The 18,221-nt window shown below is 46.4% G+C and overlaps 1 protein-coding gene across 5 annotated transcripts in view; it reads right to left on the bottom strand.

Annotated features, from left to right (window-relative positions):
* LOC136625805 (zinc finger CCCH domain-containing protein 11A-like) overlaps positions 1 to 18,221 on the bottom strand; it is a 76,360-nt gene that overhangs the window by 45,264 nt on the left and 12,875 nt on the right. For all 5 annotated transcript variants that reach the window (XM_066600308.1, XM_066600312.1, XM_066600311.1 and 2 more), the window contains 7 exons: positions 16,235 to 16,358; positions 15,949 to 16,143; positions 15,722 to 15,838; positions 5,722 to 5,802; positions 3,635 to 3,724; positions 2,596 to 2,667; positions 2,323 to 2,430 (listed from right to left, as the gene is read on the bottom strand). In XM_066600308.1, the coding sequence (XP_066456405.1) occupies positions 2,323 to 2,430; positions 2,596 to 2,667; positions 3,635 to 3,724; positions 5,722 to 5,802; positions 15,722 to 15,838; positions 15,949 to 16,143; positions 16,235 to 16,358 (787 nt within the window). The remainder of the gene's footprint in view (positions 1 to 2,322; positions 2,431 to 2,595; positions 2,668 to 3,634; positions 3,725 to 5,721; positions 5,803 to 15,721; positions 15,839 to 15,948; positions 16,144 to 16,234; positions 16,359 to 18,221) is intronic.

The following is an 18,221-nucleotide window of genomic DNA, read 5'->3' as shown; positions in this document are numbered from 1 at the left end:
TGCCCTATTTTTTTTACCTTTAGCTATCAAAGTTATTTCCGCTGCGTTTTTTTTTCCGTGACATATAGGGCTATTTTTTAAAATATCTTTTTCAATGACTTTTTTCCCCGTTTTTTGGTGTCATTGGTGGTAAAATCTAAAAAAAATTATTTTTTTTTAACATTTCTAGTTATTTTTTTAGTTAGTATATTTACGCTAAAATAAAGTATGGGAACGGGTTCCTCATTTTGTTTCGGACGTTTTGATATTTATGTACGGTTTTGGATTACCGGGCGCTTATAGCGACTGTTTTGGGTTATTTTCTTATGTATATATTGTTTTATTCTGTAATTTTGTTTTATTTGTGTATGCAAGTGGTTTTTTTACTATCTATTAGCCTCTGTCAGAGCTGATCAGGGTCTAGCACGACCCTGCAGCTCTGCTATAGCAGGGAATCCCGGCAGTCATCATTTCCTTATTTCCGGACGGGAGAGAGGAGATTGTACCTATATACAACGCCTACCAGGACGTGGAGGTGTTAGGTGGTGGGTCCCTCAGCAGAGGCCCATCCACCTTCACCGTGTAAGTCCCTATTTTTCCGTTTCATTATATTTGAAATATTGTTTTCCAGTGGGTGGAGCGCCGTCTCTCATCAGCGTTTCACAGTATAACCTATGGGTATGGTATGGTCCTACCCACAGTATAACCTATCTCCAGCAGTCTGTGTTGTAACATTGCATGCCCATGCAGCTCATTGTGTGTGACCAAGGCCCCGTCCTATGCCCATGCCCTTACCATTCTCTTCTTACTAGTCTGGCAGCTTCCTACAGTAACCCTTTCTCCACTGCAAGATTGCTCAAGCTCTGTCTTCATTAAAAGCATCCCCCTTTTATTTAGGTCGCTTTCACACAGGCTACAAAATTGTGCGATTTTCTGGCAATGCGACAGCGCTACAAAACACATGTTTGTAAAACCCATGCTTTCCTTCACATTTGCAATGTTTTTACTGATGCTATGTTGTGAAAAAAAAATTGCGGCATGCTCTCTTTTTCTGCGATGTGCAATTTTTTTTCTTCCATGTTTCCCTATGAAGTCTCCTTGTTTATCGCATTGCACGAACTTGCAATTTTTGTGCGAAGCAATTTTAACATTAGTAACTCCTATTGACTTTCACAGTAAAAAATAAATAAATAGATTAAAATTATTATAATTATAGATTATTCTCAAGAAAAAGCATTGCCAATGCTCAAAACTCACATACAAAGATGCAATTTTCTCGCGATGATCTCACGATCGCCCGTGTGAAACTACCCTTAGGTGTGACGCAGGCTAATGAGGGACACACAGTACAAAGGAGACTTCTAACCTACCAGGCATGGTTTGCATGCTGTGTACACTCTCTGGAGCAGACACCTGCTGGCACAAATTATTGCTAAAACAAAAGTAATGATGTATACTTTTACCTCCTTCTCTAAGCATGGCAGTGATTCTGTTGGTTATGAGGAATGACATGGATGTGCGTCCTATATACCAGTCTTAAGATCACTGGTTTCATACAGATCAATATTTTTTTTTTCTCTGCTCACGAATCCATAAATTGGAGAAAATGTATTAAGAGGCGAGAGTATTACCTAACGCATGTTATGAGTAATTTTATCTATTTTGCTCACTTTATTGGATTAAACAAGATTAGATATCACTCAATGGAGGTAGTGGCTCTGTGAAAACTATAGCATGTCATTTTGCACAAGTATTTAACTATTGGTTTGTTCCTCGTGATGGCATTGAGGAGAGTTAGTGAATGTCAGCCCCCTCTTTGTCAACTACTTACATTGCTATTGATTGTGACATGTAAGGGGATAAATGGAATGGGTCAGAGGTTTCCCTGCAACCGGCCATTAGAGCATGAGTCTGGCTGTCAGACAGTTGAGTCCTGTCTCTTCCCAACACGGGACTTCCTTGCCGGCCTTAAACTGGGCAGCCGTGTTTTTAAAGCGGCCTAGCCTAAGACAACTTAGTGACAGCCATAAAACACACATGGCTGGTCACTAAAGGGGTTAATCCTAGATCTTAATATCATGTATTAAAGCCAAGATCTTAACTTCCAAAGCATACTAGGTCACATATAAAGCAGATGCAATATTCAGGGTGCAGCACTTATGTGAACTCAGGGGAAATTTTACTGAGAGGGGTGAAAGCTGTGAGAAAGTGACAACAGGAAGACAGACCCCAGCCTGTACGGCCTTCGGTCTGCCTAAGGACATTTAGCCACTGTGTTTACTGGATTCTGGAAGATTATTGGTTTAAACCAGTTACTAAAACTCAGTTTTTTGCAATAAATACCTTTCTTGGGGTGAATCTCCGGGCTGTCGGTAGATGGGGTATTCTTCCTCCCAAGTCTTTCTGATAACGTTTTCTTTGCAGCAGACAGCACATCTCCACCCGAAGAAACTTGTAGAAGTAAAAGAATATCTATAAATACACCTCTTCCAATATTCACAGTGCAATTCAACATTCACATTTAAGCAGAACTATACGCAGATGACTTTACATTTATTACTGTCCATATTTTATAATTACATTAGTGTTGACAAAATAAAGCAGTAACTGCAATACCCAGTGGGCTGTCTCCTGGGAACTTCTTGCGCTTTCCTAGTCTTTGTGCCAAACTAAGGTTTGTTGTTGAATCTGTTAAACAGCACAAATTATAATGTACATACAACTAAACATACACATTATTATATATATGTGTACACATAAATGTATCAATTATAACAAGGATGTGATTAATAACTTTTATAGTAGTTCATATGATCGGATCAATACGTGAAGTGCGTCAGACTAAGGTGTCCGTAGAATTTGCTAGTTGGCATCCACATCACCAACAAGCCCTAGATACAGCTCTATTCAATAAACTCTGCGAGCCCCGCACAGAAATGGAGCATGCTGCGATTTGTTTGCCGCGCGATATTTCACGCGGCCAAATCGCGGCCATCTGCATAGGATTGCGTTTGTTAACGCAATCCTATGCAGGTTTCCAGCAGCGGGAAATCCCAACGCGGAATTTCCGCTCATGTGCAGGCAGCATAAAGGAGATTCCTCTGGACCGTTACCTTTAAAAATAGCAAGTAGTCCCTACCAATCTGCAACCATCTGTTTCTATTTAAAAAATGAGACCTCACATAACTAGGTCGATGAAAAAAATAAAAAAGTTTTTGTGCGCAGAGGATTGTGGCAGAAAATAATTGAAAAAAATTAAATGTCTTGAAAAAAAGCAAATCAAACCTCACCAGGTCCTCCTCCCACTGCTCCAGAAGCTGCCTGAATGGGTAGGATCCCTCTCAAGATGGCGGCGCTCACAACATGGTGCGACCACTGTTGATATTCCTGCAGCCGCAGAGACTACAGGGATTCTCCAAGAGAATCCCCTCTGGCTTTAGGTAGTTCTGGGGGCCCCAGGATTAGGTCAGGATAGTGTATTAATGCTCCTACTACATGAGGCCGGTCAGTTCAGCTGCTTATCCATGTCTCCAATATCAATACTTCAGTTATCAATACTTTAGTGAATGATCATCTAAGAGATCTGAGGCTAAGACCAACTGAAATAAAGCATTGACACCAAAATGCTTAACAATGAAAGCAATAACCTGGTTACCTTTGCTTCTGAACTTTATGGTTCGCAGAACTGAAATGCTTTCTATTTGGTTAGAAGGGGAAACAAAAATTTCTGGAGAAGCTGTATAATCTGGCAAAAACAAAACAAAACACAGAAGTCTGCAATTTTTTCAAAAAAGGTAGCTGTATCTGAAAACAAACAAAAACATCTACATCTAGAGGAAAGATTTTTACACAACACAGAAGGAGGTTCTTTACTGTAAGTGTAGTGAGACAGTGGCAGGGTTTCCGGAGGACGTGGAGATGATGAACTCGATAAAAAAAAGTATAAGAGGGGCCTAGACGTCTTTCTGGAGTGTTACAATATTAAATGTTACATCACCGATTACTCGGAAGGGTCGGCGATTTGGGTTTTTTTCTGATCGTTCGATTGGAAGGAATTATTACATCTTAGGCCCCCTGAACACGGGCAGAAATTCCGCTGCGGGATTTCCCGCAGAATTTCCGCCCGCGGCTGCTGCCATAGGATTGCATTAGAAAATGCAATCCTAGGCAGATGGCCGCGATTTGTCCGTGCAAAATCACAAGCGGAAAACAAATTGCGGCATTCTCTATTTCTGTGAGGGGCTCACAGAGCCCCGCACAGAAATGTCACTCCTGGGCCGCCGGCTCAGCACATGCGCCGGCTGGCCGGCAGCCGACACAAAGGGCGGGAGCCGCGGGAGAGGTGGGTGCCGCGCTGGTCCCTGCAGGGGCTCAGGTCTGGTCCCGCTGCGAGAATTCCCGACCGTCTGCAGGCGGCCTTAAATGAAGAAAATTGGCTTCTACTACACTGTTTTGTTTTTTTCCCCTTTCTCTGGATCAACATTAGGGGGTGATGGGCTGAACTGGATGGACATAGGTTTTTCTTTCAGCCTTACAATCTATGTTACTAATGACTTGCAAAGAGGTTTCGTGTAACTTTATTGTAGGTGTGTAAAAAATAAGCGATCACAAAGTTGTCTATTACACTTCCAGCCCTGACCACTGATAACGACCTCTAGCCCCGCTGCACTGTCAGCAAGCCAGAGGATCAGCCGATTGCTGAGAGTCCAAAGCGGCGTACGCCTGGCAATCAACTAATTATGACCTAGATCCTGAGGATAGTGCATCAACAGCCAAATCCCAGAACGCCCCTTTAAAGTGTCTTTCTGGGTCTTAACTATTGAGGACCTACTGTTAGGATAGGTTATCAACAGTTAAATCGATGGGGGTCTGCTGCTCGGACCCCCGGTGAAGAACAGTTTATTGGGCCCACTTGTCAGTGAGTACATAGCTTGAAGCGGTCAGGTCTGTGCACATTGCAGCAAGACAATTTTGCAATGCAGGCACAGCTTCCACTGAATTCATCACAGCTCCTAGCATCGGGAATGCCAGAAGAACGGCATGTAATGGTCGTGGTCACTAATTGACTGCAGTGGTCATGTGATAGGAATTTGTAAGGAAGGACCAGCTGAGCTCTGGATAGTTGAGGGAAAAAAACAGATGAGTAGTGCTTCTTTTATTGTCTTACAACACTTGCAGCCAGTTTTTAAAAACAAAATTCCCAGAGTTGGACAATTGTTTACCAGTCTGTTGCAGCAATAACAGTATCTTACCAGGTTTGCATGTCCGACAGACATAGCCCGCACACTCACATGAGACAGTACAAGTTCCTTTATACAAATACAATACACATGAAAGAACTCCTGAGCAAAGTAAATATTTCTTACACACCCTTTCATGTGTTGGGGCTTCGCTCATCTGTGTTAGGGTGGCTTTACAAGGCACAGCTGTCATCCCAAGACTTATGGCTTGAGTGCTTGCACTGATAGTAGCTCGATGAATGGAGGTGCAGCCTGCTGAAGATCTCTTCTGACTGCCGGCCTCCATTCACTGGCAAAGCTGAATGACTGCCCGTTTACACCAAGTGAGAACTCACTCACTAGCGGCTTTGTTTCAGTGAGCTGAGTGACTAGCGACAAGCGAGTGATTTTTCGCAACTATCACAGAAAATTGCTTGAGCAATTTTTTAGCCAATAGTTGCCCCATGTAAAGCCGCCCCTACAAACGTTGAAGGTAAAAAATATATATAATTTGACAACTTACCATCCTTCACCATCTCTCGATCCTTCTGTTTTTCAGATTTAATTTCTTCTAAAGTTTTAATACCATAGTTTAAATCTGCATCTGTAAAATTGGAATTAAAAAAATTCAAGGAGAAAATTGCCATCCCCTTTACAATAAAGCCGACAGTAGTACTATTTATGCGTGTAGAGAAAGCATTGTCTTTAATAGGGCTTACAAAAAGCTTCCTGACACTTGCAAATATGCCAATTTTATTTGTGGAAAAATGTAAAATTAGATTAAAAAGTGTTAACACATTTAATAGCTGTCAGCCTGATGATCATATGGCCAACACATGCGTTCTGTGTATCTACTTAAAAGAAATTGAGAAGCGGCCCCCTGACACATGATAAATGACTTATCCTCCTAGTAAAGAATAGATGCAACAGGTTAGTATCTAACCATACCTGCACTTTTCTCTCCTACAATTGTAAAAAATAAAACAGCAACATTTTAAAGATGCAGGTCTCTTCCAGAAAACAGTCTTGTGTTAAAGGGGCTATCCGACTTTAAAAAAAAAAAAAAGAAAAACAACTGGCATGACAAAAAAAAAAAAAATGACAAGAAGCAATACTAGGCTTCTCTTGAGCCCCCGGTAAACAGCTGAGCAGCTCCATCTCCCAATATATATGTCCGTGGGAAGTCCGGTGACGACTGCAGCCAATCAGAGGCCACAGTGTCAACACATGTTCTCCTGGTAACAGCACTTGCATCCTGGGCACCATGATGACAGGAGTTCAGGGTGGTGATGCTGAGGCCTCTGATTGGCTGTAGTGGTCACTTGACTTTCACCTCATGTACATACAGGGAGCCGGAGACACTCAGCTGTTTCCTGAGGGGAAGTATTGTCTCTTGTTATTTTAGGACATATCCAGCTTTTAAAAAAAAAAAATAAGTGGGAAAACCCCTTTAAAGGGACTCTGTCCTCAGATTTTACGACCTTAAGCCACCACCATAGAGGTGTGGGGCAGATTTAACACACTCTGGACATTTTGTGTGTAAAAAACAGTAGAATGTGCATTAATGCAAAAACTTACTTTTATTTCATGGTGCCTTGTATGCAAACTGACCCATCTCGAGTAAGCCCGAGTCATGCTGCTCACTAATTATGCATGCCCCTCCACTTCTAGACCGCCTCTCCCTGCTGCACTGAAATCCAACAGTTGTGCTGTGTGGCCCTCTGTCTCAGCAGGAACAGACATGTACACTACTTTAGGAACACCTATAATAGAGGGGATTCCCCCACTCTCTGCTGGATCATTACGTTTTTTGGCATTGCTGGACCACTTCAAATGGAGATCATATATAAAGATTAGAGATAAGCGAGCACCAAAATGCTCGAATGCTCGTTACTCGAGTCGAACTTTTCGCGATGCTCGAGGGTTCGTTTCGAGTAACGAACCCCATTGAAGTCAATGGGCGACCCGAGCATTTTTGTATATCGCCGATGATCGTTAAGGTTTTCATTAGTGCTGGAAACGACACAGAAACTGATAGGGCAGGCGAGGGGCAACATGCTGGGCTGCATTTCAGGTTCCCAGGTCCCACTATTAAGCCACAATAGCGGCAAGAGTGCCCCCCCCCCCCTACCAATTTTTACTTCGGACAAACCCTTATTAGCAAGGCATACCTTAGCTAAGCACCACACTACCTCCAACTAAGCACAATCACTGCCTGGATGACACTCCGCTGCCACTTCTCCTGGGTTACATGCTGCCCAACCCCCCCGCACGACCCAGTATTCACAGCGCACACCAAAGTGTCCCAGCGCAGCCTTCAGCTGGCCTCATAGCCACACCACCCTCATGTCTATTTATAAGTGCGTCTGCCATGAGGAGGACCCGCAGGCACACACTGCAGAGGGTTGGCAGGGCCAGGCAGCGACCCTCTTTAAAAGGGGCGGGGCGATAGCCCACAATGCTGTACAGAAGCAATGAGAACTCCAATCCTGTGCCACCTCCATCAGGAGCTGCAAACGTGGGCATAGCAATGGGGAATCCATGTGCCACACAGTATTCATTCTGTCAAGGTGTCGCATAGCTCAATCCACACTGCAAGGGGAAAGCCGTCAGCGCTCTGCCCTCTACCCAAGTCAGTCAGTGCCTTTGTGCCAGACAGGTCAAACACCGCGATGGGAACTAAGTTTGCACCAACAGCATAGGGGGGTCCTAGGAAGCCCAAGACATGAACAAAAAATTGATCTGAGCGGCCAAACATGGCAGACTTGCACCGCGCCCACGACATAGGCCTCGGCCCACAGCTTCAGCAATCCTAGGCAGGAAGCGGACTTTCACTGCACCAAGGACATAGGCCTCTGCACAAACCCTCAGCAATCGCGGGCCTAGAGCAGACTCCTATGCTAGCGTAGCTGTGCACGTCTTATTAGCGCTGTATTGCTCCTGTAGTTTGTCCCAATGCAGTGCCCCGGATAGTAGAGCTAACGTCAGATTAAATACAGGTGGGCTTCGTCCCACACTGCATGCCCCAGTCTGACCGGGGTTTTTAATACATAGACACAGGCAGGTACAACTCACTAATGTGAAGTGCGTGTGGACCGACAGCATGGGTGGCTCCCTGGAACCCACCGGCGGTACATAAATATATCCCATTGCAGTGCCCAGCACAGCTGAGGTAACGTCAGGTTTAAGGCAGGTGGGCTTCGGCCCACACTGCATGCCCCAGTCAGACTGGGGTTCTTTATAAGTAGACACATGCAGTTACAACTCCGTGTGGACCGACAGCATAGGTGGGGTCCCAGGAAGCCACCGGCGGTACATAAATATATCCCATTGCATTGCCCAGCACAGCTGAGGTAACGTCCGATTAAATGCAAGTGGGCTTCGGCCCACACTGCATGCCCCAGTCTGACCGGGGTTTTTAATACATAGACACTGGCAGGTACAAATCCCTAATGTGAAGTCCCTGTGGACGCACAGCATGGGTGGCTCCCTGGAACCCATCGGCGGTACATAAATGTATCTCATTGCAGTGCCCTGCTCAGCAGAGCTAACGTCACATATAATACAGGTGTGCTTCGGCGCACAGTGCATGCCCCAGTCAGACTGGTAATATGTACCTTAACAGTAACCGCGCTGGTGGGAATGTGGTGGCGACTGCGGACCTAGTAGCGCGGTTTTATTTAGTTGGTTTTCGGAATGTGGCCAGGATTAATAAGTGGGCCGTGGCGGGGGGATGGTGGGGGGGCTCTCGTTGTGTCGGTAAAGGTGAAATTCTTGGACTGCCACCAGACGGACCAATGCAAAGGTATTTGCCAAGAATGTTTTCATTGTTGGAGGAGGAGGGGGATTTTTTTGAGGCACTACGTGTCCTCTCCACGTGTCCGTGGTTATATGCACCTTAACAGTAACCGCGTTGGTGGGAAATGGCCTCGCCACCATCATGTCTTTGGAAGCCTCCGTTTCCACACCCCAGTGACATAGCATTAGCAGCGGTATAGGCAGAGCCCAGATTTAGTAACATTTCAGCGGTAGCATTAGGGACAGGCCCCAGTAACATATCACTAGCACCATTATAGGGGGAGCACAGTCTTAGTTCCATTTCAGTAGTAGTAGCAGTCCAGACAGGCCCCAGTAAGAATTCCGAAGCTGCAGTATAGGGGGAGCACAGTATTAGTTCCATTTCAGTAGTAGTAGCACTCAAGACAGGCCACAGTAACATTCCCATTGCAGCAGTTTAGGGAGATAACAGTCTCTTTCACATTTCAGTAGTTGCAGTATAGACAAGGCCCCAGTTACATTTATGTAGCAAAAGTGTAGGCCAACCCCACACACCTTGCTGTAGCATGAGTGCAGGCGAAGCCCATAAAAATTACTAGGATTACACTGTAGGCGATGGCCAAAAAAAATTGGTGTACCAACAGTACTAATATACCTCAGAAAAATTGCCCATGCCCAACCAAGAGGGCAGGTGAAACCCATTAATCGCTTTGGTTAATGTGGCTTAATTTGTAACTAGGCCTGGAGGCAGCCCAGTTAAAATAAAAATTGGTTCAGGTGCAAGTTTCAACGCTTTATTGAGAATTGAAACGTATAAACATTGTTTACAAAATTATATGACTGAGCCTTGTGGGCCTAAGAAAAATTGCCCGTTCGGCGTGATTACGTGAGCTTTCAGGAGGAGGAGCAGAAGGAGGAGGATGAATATAATACACAGATTGATGAAGCTAAAAGGTCCCCGTTTTTTATGGTGATAGAGAACGATGCTTCCATCCGCGGGTGCAGCCTACGTATTGTTTAGGTACCGCTGCTGTCCGCTGGTGGAGAAGAGAAGTCTGGGGAAATCCAGGCTTTGTTCATCTTGATGAGTGTATGCCTGTCGGCACTGTCAGTTGACAGGCGGGTACGCTTATCCGTGATGATTCCCCCAGCCGCACTAAACACCCTCTCTGACAAGACGCTAGCCGCAGGACAAGCAAGCACCTCCAGGGCGTACAGCGCGAGTTCAGGCCACGTGTCCAGCTTCGACACCCAGTAGTTGTAGGGAGCAGAGGCGTCACGAAGGACGGTCGTGCGATCGGCTACGTACTCCCTCACCATCCTTTTACAGTGCTCCCGCCGACTCAGCCTTGACTGGGGAACGGTGACAGTCTTGCTGGGGAGCCATAAAGCTGGCAAAGGCCTTGGAGAGTGTTCCCCTGCCTGCGCTGTACATGCTGCCTGATCTCCACGCCTACCCTGCTACCTGGCCCTCGGAACTGCGCCTTCTGCCACTAGCGCTGTCGGATGGGAATTTTACCATCAGTTTGTCGGGTATGAGGGTGGAAAGGTTCTCCTTATACCGTGGGTCGAGCAGTGTGTACACCCAGTAATCCGTAGTGGCCAGAATGCATGTAACGCGAGGGTCACGAGAAAGGCATCCTAACATGAAGTCCGCCATGTGTGCCAGGGTACCTGTACACAACACATGGCTGTCCTCACTAGGAAGATCACTTTCAGGATCCTGATCCTCCTCCTCAGGCCATACACGCTGAAAGGATGACAGGCAAGCAGCATGGGTACCCTCAGCAGTGGGCCAAGCTGTCTCTTCCCCCTCCTCCTCATGCTCCTCCCCCTCCTCCTCCTCCTCAACGCGCTGAGATATAGACATGAGGGTGCTCTGACTATCCCCCGCCTCCGTTTCCGAGCGCAAAGCGTCTGCCTTTATGCTTTGCAGGGAACTTCTCAAGAGGCATAGCAGAGGAATGGTGACGCTAATGATTGCAGCATCGCCGCTCACCATCTGGGTAGACTCCTCAAAGTTTCCAAGGACCTGGCAGATGTCTGCCAACCAGTCCCACTCTTCTGTAAAAAATTGAGGAGGCTGACTCCCACTACGCCGCCCATGTTGGAGTTGGTATTCCACTATAGCTCTACGCTGCTCATAGAGCCTGGCCAACATGTGGAGCGTAGAGTTCCACCGTGTGGGCACGTCGCACAGCAGTCGGTGCACTGGCAGATTAAACCGATGTTGCAGGGTCCGCAGGGTGGCAGCGTCCGTGTTGGACTTGCGGAAATGTGCGCTGAGCCGGCGGACCTTTCCGAGCAGGTCTGACAAGCGTGGGTAGATTTTCAGAAAGCGCCGAACCACCAAATTAAAGACGTGGGCCAGGCATGGCACGTGCGTGAGGCTGCCGAGCTGCAGAGCCGCCACCAGGTTACGGCCGTTGTCACACACGACCATGCCCGGTTGGAGGCTCAGCGGCGCAAGCCAGCGGTCGGTCTGCTCTGTCAGACCCTGCAGCAGTTCGAGGAGGAGGAGGGTGGTTCAGTGGAGGAAGCATACACCGCCGCAGATACCACCACTGAGCTGGGGCCCGCAATTCTGGGGGTGGGTAGGACGTGAGCGGTCCCAGGCTCTGACTCGGTCCCAGCCTCCACTAAATTCACCCAATGTGCCGTCGGAGATATAGTGGCCCTGCCCGCCTGTGCTTGTCCACGTGTCCGTTGTTAACTGGACCTTGGCAGTAACCGCGTTGGTGAGGGCGCGTACAATGTTGCGGAAGACGTGGTCGTGCAGGGCTGGGACGGCACATCGGGAAAAGTAGTGGCGACTGGGAACCGAGTAGCGCGGGGCCGCCGTCGCCATCATGTTTTTGAAAGCCTCCGTTTCCACAAGCCTATACGGCAGCATCTCCAGGTTGATCAATTTGGCTATGTGCACATTTAACGCTTGAGTGTGCGGGTGCGTGGCAGCGTACTTGCGCTCAAACAGTTGCGCTAGCGACGGCTGGACGCTGCGCTGAGAGACATTGCTGGATGGGGCCGAGGACAGCGGAGGTGAGGGTGTGGGTGCAGGCCGGGAGACTGTCGTGCCTGTGTCCTGAGAGGGGGGTTGGATCTCAGTGGCAGGTTGGGGCACAGGGGGAGAGGCAGTGGTGCAAACCGGAGGCGGTGAACGGCCTTCGTCCCACCTTGTGGGGTGCTTGGCCATCATATGCCTGCGCATGCTGGTGGTGGTGGCTCCCCGGCTGATCTTGGCGCGAAAAACCTTGCACACCACAGTTCGTCGGTCGTCTGCACTCGCAGTGAAAAACTGCCACACCTTTGAGCACCTCGGCCTCTGCAGGGTGGCATGGCGCGAGGGGGCGCTTTGGGAAACAGTTGGTAGATTATTCGGTCTGGCCCTGCCTCTACCCCTGGCCACCACACTGCCTCTTCCAACCTGCCCTGCTGCTGCACTTGCCTCCCCCTCTGAAGACCTGTCCTCAGTAGGCTTAGCAAACCAGGTGGGGTCAGTCACCTCATCGTCCAGCTGCTCTTCCTCCGAATCCTCTGTGCGCTCCTCCCTCGGACTTACTGCCCTTACTACTACCTCACTGATAGACAACTGTGTCTCATGGTCATCGTCCTCCTCACCCACTGAAAGCTCGAGACAGTTGCCGGAAGTCCCCAGCCTCATCCCCTGGACCCCGGGAACTTTCCAAAGGTTGGGCATCGGTCATGACAAACTCCTCCGGTGGGAGAGGAACCATTGCTGCCCAATCTGGGCAGGGGCCAGAGAACAGTTCCTGGGAGTCTGCCTGCTCCTCAGAATGTGTCATTTTCATGAAGTGAGGAGGCTGGGAAGAAGGAGGAGCAGCAGCCAGAGGATTCAGAGTTGCAGCTGTGGACGGCCTAGAAGACTGTGTGGTCGATAGATTGCTGGATGCACTTTCTACCATCCACGACGGACCTGCTCACACTGCTCATTTTCTAATAAAGGTCTACCGCGTGGACCCATTAATTGTGAGATGAATTTGGGGACCCCAGAAACTTGCCTCTCCTAATCCCGCAGCAGTCGGCTGCAATACACCTGGACCAGGAGCTCGGCCTGTGCCCACACCCTGACTTGGGCCTCCGCGTCCTCGCCCCCGTCCTCTAGGCCTACCCCTACCCCTCAGCATGGTGTATTACGAGATTAGCAGAAACAGAACGCTGTAATTAAATGTGCTACTTATTGGCCTGTGGTTGGAGGCTGACTTCGCGTACGTAACGCACTGCAGAGGCAGACAACAATTATGCGCAAGGCTGGGTATTAATTCACCAACTACTACCCCCAGCAGAGACGCAGTAAACTGAAGGCAGTGACAGGCAGGCCAAATACAGTATTTTTTTGAACTTTTTGGGAAAAAGCCCACTGCCTATATAGTCAGTATATCTCTTTCACCTTTCCCACTGTCCCTGCCTCACCAGTACTGCCCCTATACTCTGTAAAATGACTGCAGACTGAGGACGCTATGGTCTGCACGCCCGATATACAAAAAAAAAAATTGTGCAACACTGCTCCTAGCAGCCTCAACAGTACTGCACACGGTCAGATGTGGCCCTAAGAAGGACCGTTGGGGTTCTTAAAGACTAAAATAACACCTAATACTCTCCCTATAGCAGCATCAGCAGCAGCACTTTCCCTGATCTATGTCAGCATGCATATGTGGCGAGCCGCGGGCGAGGCAGATTTAAATACTCGGGTGTCATCTGATCTCCCCAGCCACTCACTGCAGGGGGGTGGTATAGGGCTGGAACGTCACATGAGGAAGTTGTAATGCCTTCCCTGTGTTTCTATTGGCCAGAAAAGCGCGCAAATTTCTCAGAGATGAAATTGAAAGTAACTCGAACATCGCGTGGTGCTCGTCTCGAGTAACGAGCATCTCGAACACCCTAATACTCGAACGAGTATCAAGCTCGGACGAGTATGCTCGCTCATCCCTAATAAAGATCCTTTGATTTTAATAGAGTGAATAAAACCATTAGGCCCCTCTCACACATGCATTCACAAAACCTCGCGTTCGAATAATGTTGTTTTACCATGATTTCAAGCGCGTTTTTGAACACATTGTACAGAGTCTTTTAACACTCCCCATCCTTGTGATAGGTGATGAGGTGCACTAAAACACGCAAAAAAGAACAGCAAACAGTGCTCGAAAATTTCGGTGTTAGAAACACCATGTCCAAGCGCAGGTCTGCAAAGCCCCATTAAAGTCAATGGAGGTGTTGTACCGCGATTAGCGTGGCATTTCACACACCATGCTAATCACGGTAAAAATTGAGCTTTGGCTTTCCATTAGCTTTTTCAAGTCATTCCTTCAGGTTTCTCATTATGTTTAAATCAACTTCTGGTTTAGGCTCAAAAACTGCATAGAAAACAGTCACAAAAACTGACAGTCTTCAACACGTAGAACCTGCGTAAGAGGTTATGGCCTCCTGCACAAGGGGCGGAAATTCTGCGGAGGGATTTCCCACAGAATTTCCGCCTATGCCCGCTGCCATAGGATTGCATGACATAATGCAGTCCTATGCACACAGCCACGATTTGTCCGCGTGAAGACACGCATGAAAAACAAATTGCGGCATATTCTATGCTCCCTAGTGACGTGGCGGCACAGCTGTGCGCATGCGCCGCCTGGGCGGCAGCCGGCACATAGAAGAGCGGAGGAGACACGAGAGCAGGTGAGTGCCACGTTAGTCACTGCAGGGGCACGGGTCGGATCCCGCTGCGAGAATTCTCACAGTGGGATCTGACCCGGCCGTCTGCAGGCGGCCTATGGAGAAGGAGAAACTGAGCAGAAAATATATATATAACACAACAGCACACATTATAGCTTTACAGTAATGCTGCCGGCTTTTACACAAGTTGGAATTTTTTTCCTTAGCTCTCTTCTGTTCTGCATGGCTACCAGATACTGAGAAGATGAATGCAGCTACTTCACAGTGTGCATTGCTGGCCACGAACAAAAAGGTATGAGAGCCCAAGGAGAAAAACAAAAAAAAAACCTCCAAAAAAAACTTAACTTGTCTAAAAGCCAACAGTACTACTACAAAGTTATAATGTACCAAATCTGTTCCATTAATACTATTGAGGACTGCAGGCACAGGAGAGCAGCTGTCTGCACTCCGTGCCTATGTACTCAGCTGTGCAGCTGAAGATGGATTTTCTCTAGCACCATTTCTCAGTTGCATAGTGGCAGGTGCACCCTTTCAAAAGCGGTTTTCCTATTAAAAGGGAAACTTTCACATTGTGTGTGCGGGGTAACCTTCGAGTAGAATGTTAGAGCAGGAGGAACTAAGCAGATTAATATATAGTTTTGTGCAAAAAAGGTTAAGTATAATTTGATCATTCTGGGCTTACCAGTCCAGAAGAGGACTGGCACTCACTAACAGGATCGCCACTGGACTGCTAAACCCAGAATGAGCAGAGATGTCGTTCTTTAAATTACAAGTTCTGCTGAATCTTTTTGCACAAAATTATATATCAGTCTGGTCCGCTATCCACAGATTGAAAACAAAGTATAAAAACCTCCTGCTCTTTATATAAAAATCATGATTGCTATACTTTAAAATTCAAAAGAAATTCATAATCTCAATTTGAAGAGATCCACTAACAAGTCATCAATCTATAGGCAGTACGCCATTAAAGGTGCTTCAGCTCAGTGTTCATGACCAATCTGGATTGTAAAACTTTAGTTTTATCACAATATTAGTACAGAAGTCACAGAAACCCTAATGACCTTTTTTGTGTGCCACCGATTTTCCAGTAGATGCTGAATGAGCTCCATATTGATGCCCAGGTGTTATATTGTGTGGAGCAGAATTCCTCATCTCCTCACCTTCTTCTGAAAATTGATCTTTAAATACAAAGAAAAGTTAGAAAGCAGAAAAAAGTGATAACTACCAAATGTAATGTGAAGTCTTAAAGCAAACATATGCACTTGGTTATCCTGCAAGTCAAACTCACCATCATCATCCTCATCATCATCGGCTGCATTAATCACGACAGGTGGATGTGTAGGACTTGGAACATTCTCGGTAGCCTCCATTTTTTTTACCCCACGTAGCTGAGGTGTGGGGGCCACAGGAAGCTTAGTTGGGGCTGGCTGGGTCGATAGAGGGGTCGGCACATCTGGCTCGCACGGTTCAGGCTTTACTAATGCTGTAGAACAATATTTAGATTGTATTAGGGCGGCTGCAGAGCAAGAGCAGATGGACCGCTACTTATCGTGAAAGGAATACTGAATACTTACCCTTACTTGGAGGAAAGTATGCTCCTTCCACAAATCTCCCCTTTATGTGATGAAAAGCACAGTTTGCTTTCTGACAACCAGACATCTGGTTTTCCCAGTAACAGGGTATCTCACTGCGTTTTTTCTGCAAAGACCATATAAAATGTAAATATGGGAAGACTAACGCACACCTTAAAAAAAAAAATTAAAAAAAAGTAGGTCTTCTGTCCCAGGGCTGCTCCTAGTGTTGCATCTCATTCATGTGAACTGCAATATCAGACACAGACCATGGCCAGCCGTGTTGCTTTTTTTGAAAGCACAGCAGACCCTTTGTCTAATCCTGGATAAACCCCTTTAGCCCCTTAAGTACGCAGACCCCTCCCCCCCCCCACCCCCACTTTCATTTTCAGGTTTTCCTCCCTCCTTTTGAAAAAATCCTAACTCTATTTATCCATTAACGTAGATGTCTGTGGGCTTGTTTTTTGCAGGACAAGTTGTATTTTTCACTAGTACTATATAATATGCCATACAAATGTACTAAAAAAACCTTTAAGTGGAGTAAAATAATGCGTTAATTTTCGTAGATCGGACTTTTACAAATGCAGCAATACCAAATATATATTTTTGTTTTAATATTTAGATTTTATTGTAAAATGTTTTTTTTTTTAATTTTATAACATTTTATTTTTTTAATAATTAGTAAAACCTTTTTAATCTTGTTATTTTTTTTTTTTTGTCCTCAGGGGGGACATGAACTTGTGATGCTTTAATCACTTCTGCAGAATAATGTAATGCCATAATATCTGTATTTCAATCTTCTCACAGGTTTCTCACACCAGCTTAAGCAAACACATAATGATTATATATATATATCATTATATACACACACACACACACACACACACACACACCTTAAGGTGTTACTACAAAACATTATCTAGATAGATGGATGGATAGATATTGATATGTCTTCCTTCTTAGTAAATAGCTGGTATCTAAATGGTTAATTTGTTCATGTTAATACACTGGTATGTGTTGCATGCTGGCACATACAACCACACATCCTTCCCTGATTTAGGAATGTCCTGAGATAGCGGGTTCTGACCGGCTCCATTCAGAGAGGAGCTACTAGAACAATGAACACAGAATAAGCCTACTCTCCCTCTTAGGGCTCTTACCCACTTGCGTTTTTTTTTTAATGCTGCGATTGTCAATGGGACTTTCTAATGTTAAAAACGCATCGCACAAAAATTGCAAAGCACAAACTTCCAATGCATTTTTAACATTAGAAAGTACCACTGACAAATGCGTTAAAAAAACGCAACGATATCGCAGCGTTAAAAAAAACCCAAGTGTGTGGGAGCCCTTTGGTTGGGGTCACACGGGTCGTATTCTTGGCAGAAATCTCGCAGTTTTGCTGCAGCGAAAAACCGTGAGATTTCCGCCGGGAAAGCCCAGCTTCAAACCTGCACTTAGCCGCAGGTTTTGGAGCGGCTTCGCCGCATGCTTTTGTTATGGCCGGCTCTCCCATAGGGAAGAACATGGCCACAGTAGAGAGAAGAAAAAAAAAAAAAAAAGAGAATGGGCATTTTGCATCCCAGGATGCTGCGCTGGCTTTGCCGCCCCGTGTGGACAAGATTTTTGACAAATCTCGTCCACAGGGCTGGCCAACCCTGGGATTAGTGGCCACAAGCGGATTTGCCGCAGCAAAATTCAGCAGCAAATCCGCCCTGTGTGACCCCAGGCTATTATCTGCGCTCAGATCCTTTGTTCTCCACGGGAAACAATGCTATCAGCACTCCCCGTGGAGAGCTACTGATAAAAATGAGCGACAATTTTTATGTTGGACTGATTTTAACGATCAGCCGAAAAGCTGACGATGGGCGCACATTTACACGCACCAATTATCGCCAAAACGATCGCCGATTAGGGTTTTTTTTTAGCGATAATCGTCCAGTGTAAATGAGCTTTTAGGAATCACGTGTTTAGTAGTAACACCTTAAGGCGT

This window comes from Eleutherodactylus coqui, chromosome 4 (genome assembly GCF_035609145.1).
Source record: "Eleutherodactylus coqui strain aEleCoq1 chromosome 4, aEleCoq1.hap1, whole genome shotgun sequence".
Classification (NCBI taxonomy): Eukaryota; Metazoa; Chordata; class Amphibia; order Anura; family Eleutherodactylidae; genus Eleutherodactylus; species Eleutherodactylus coqui.
This window is presented reverse-complemented; position numbering and strand designations above follow the sequence as displayed.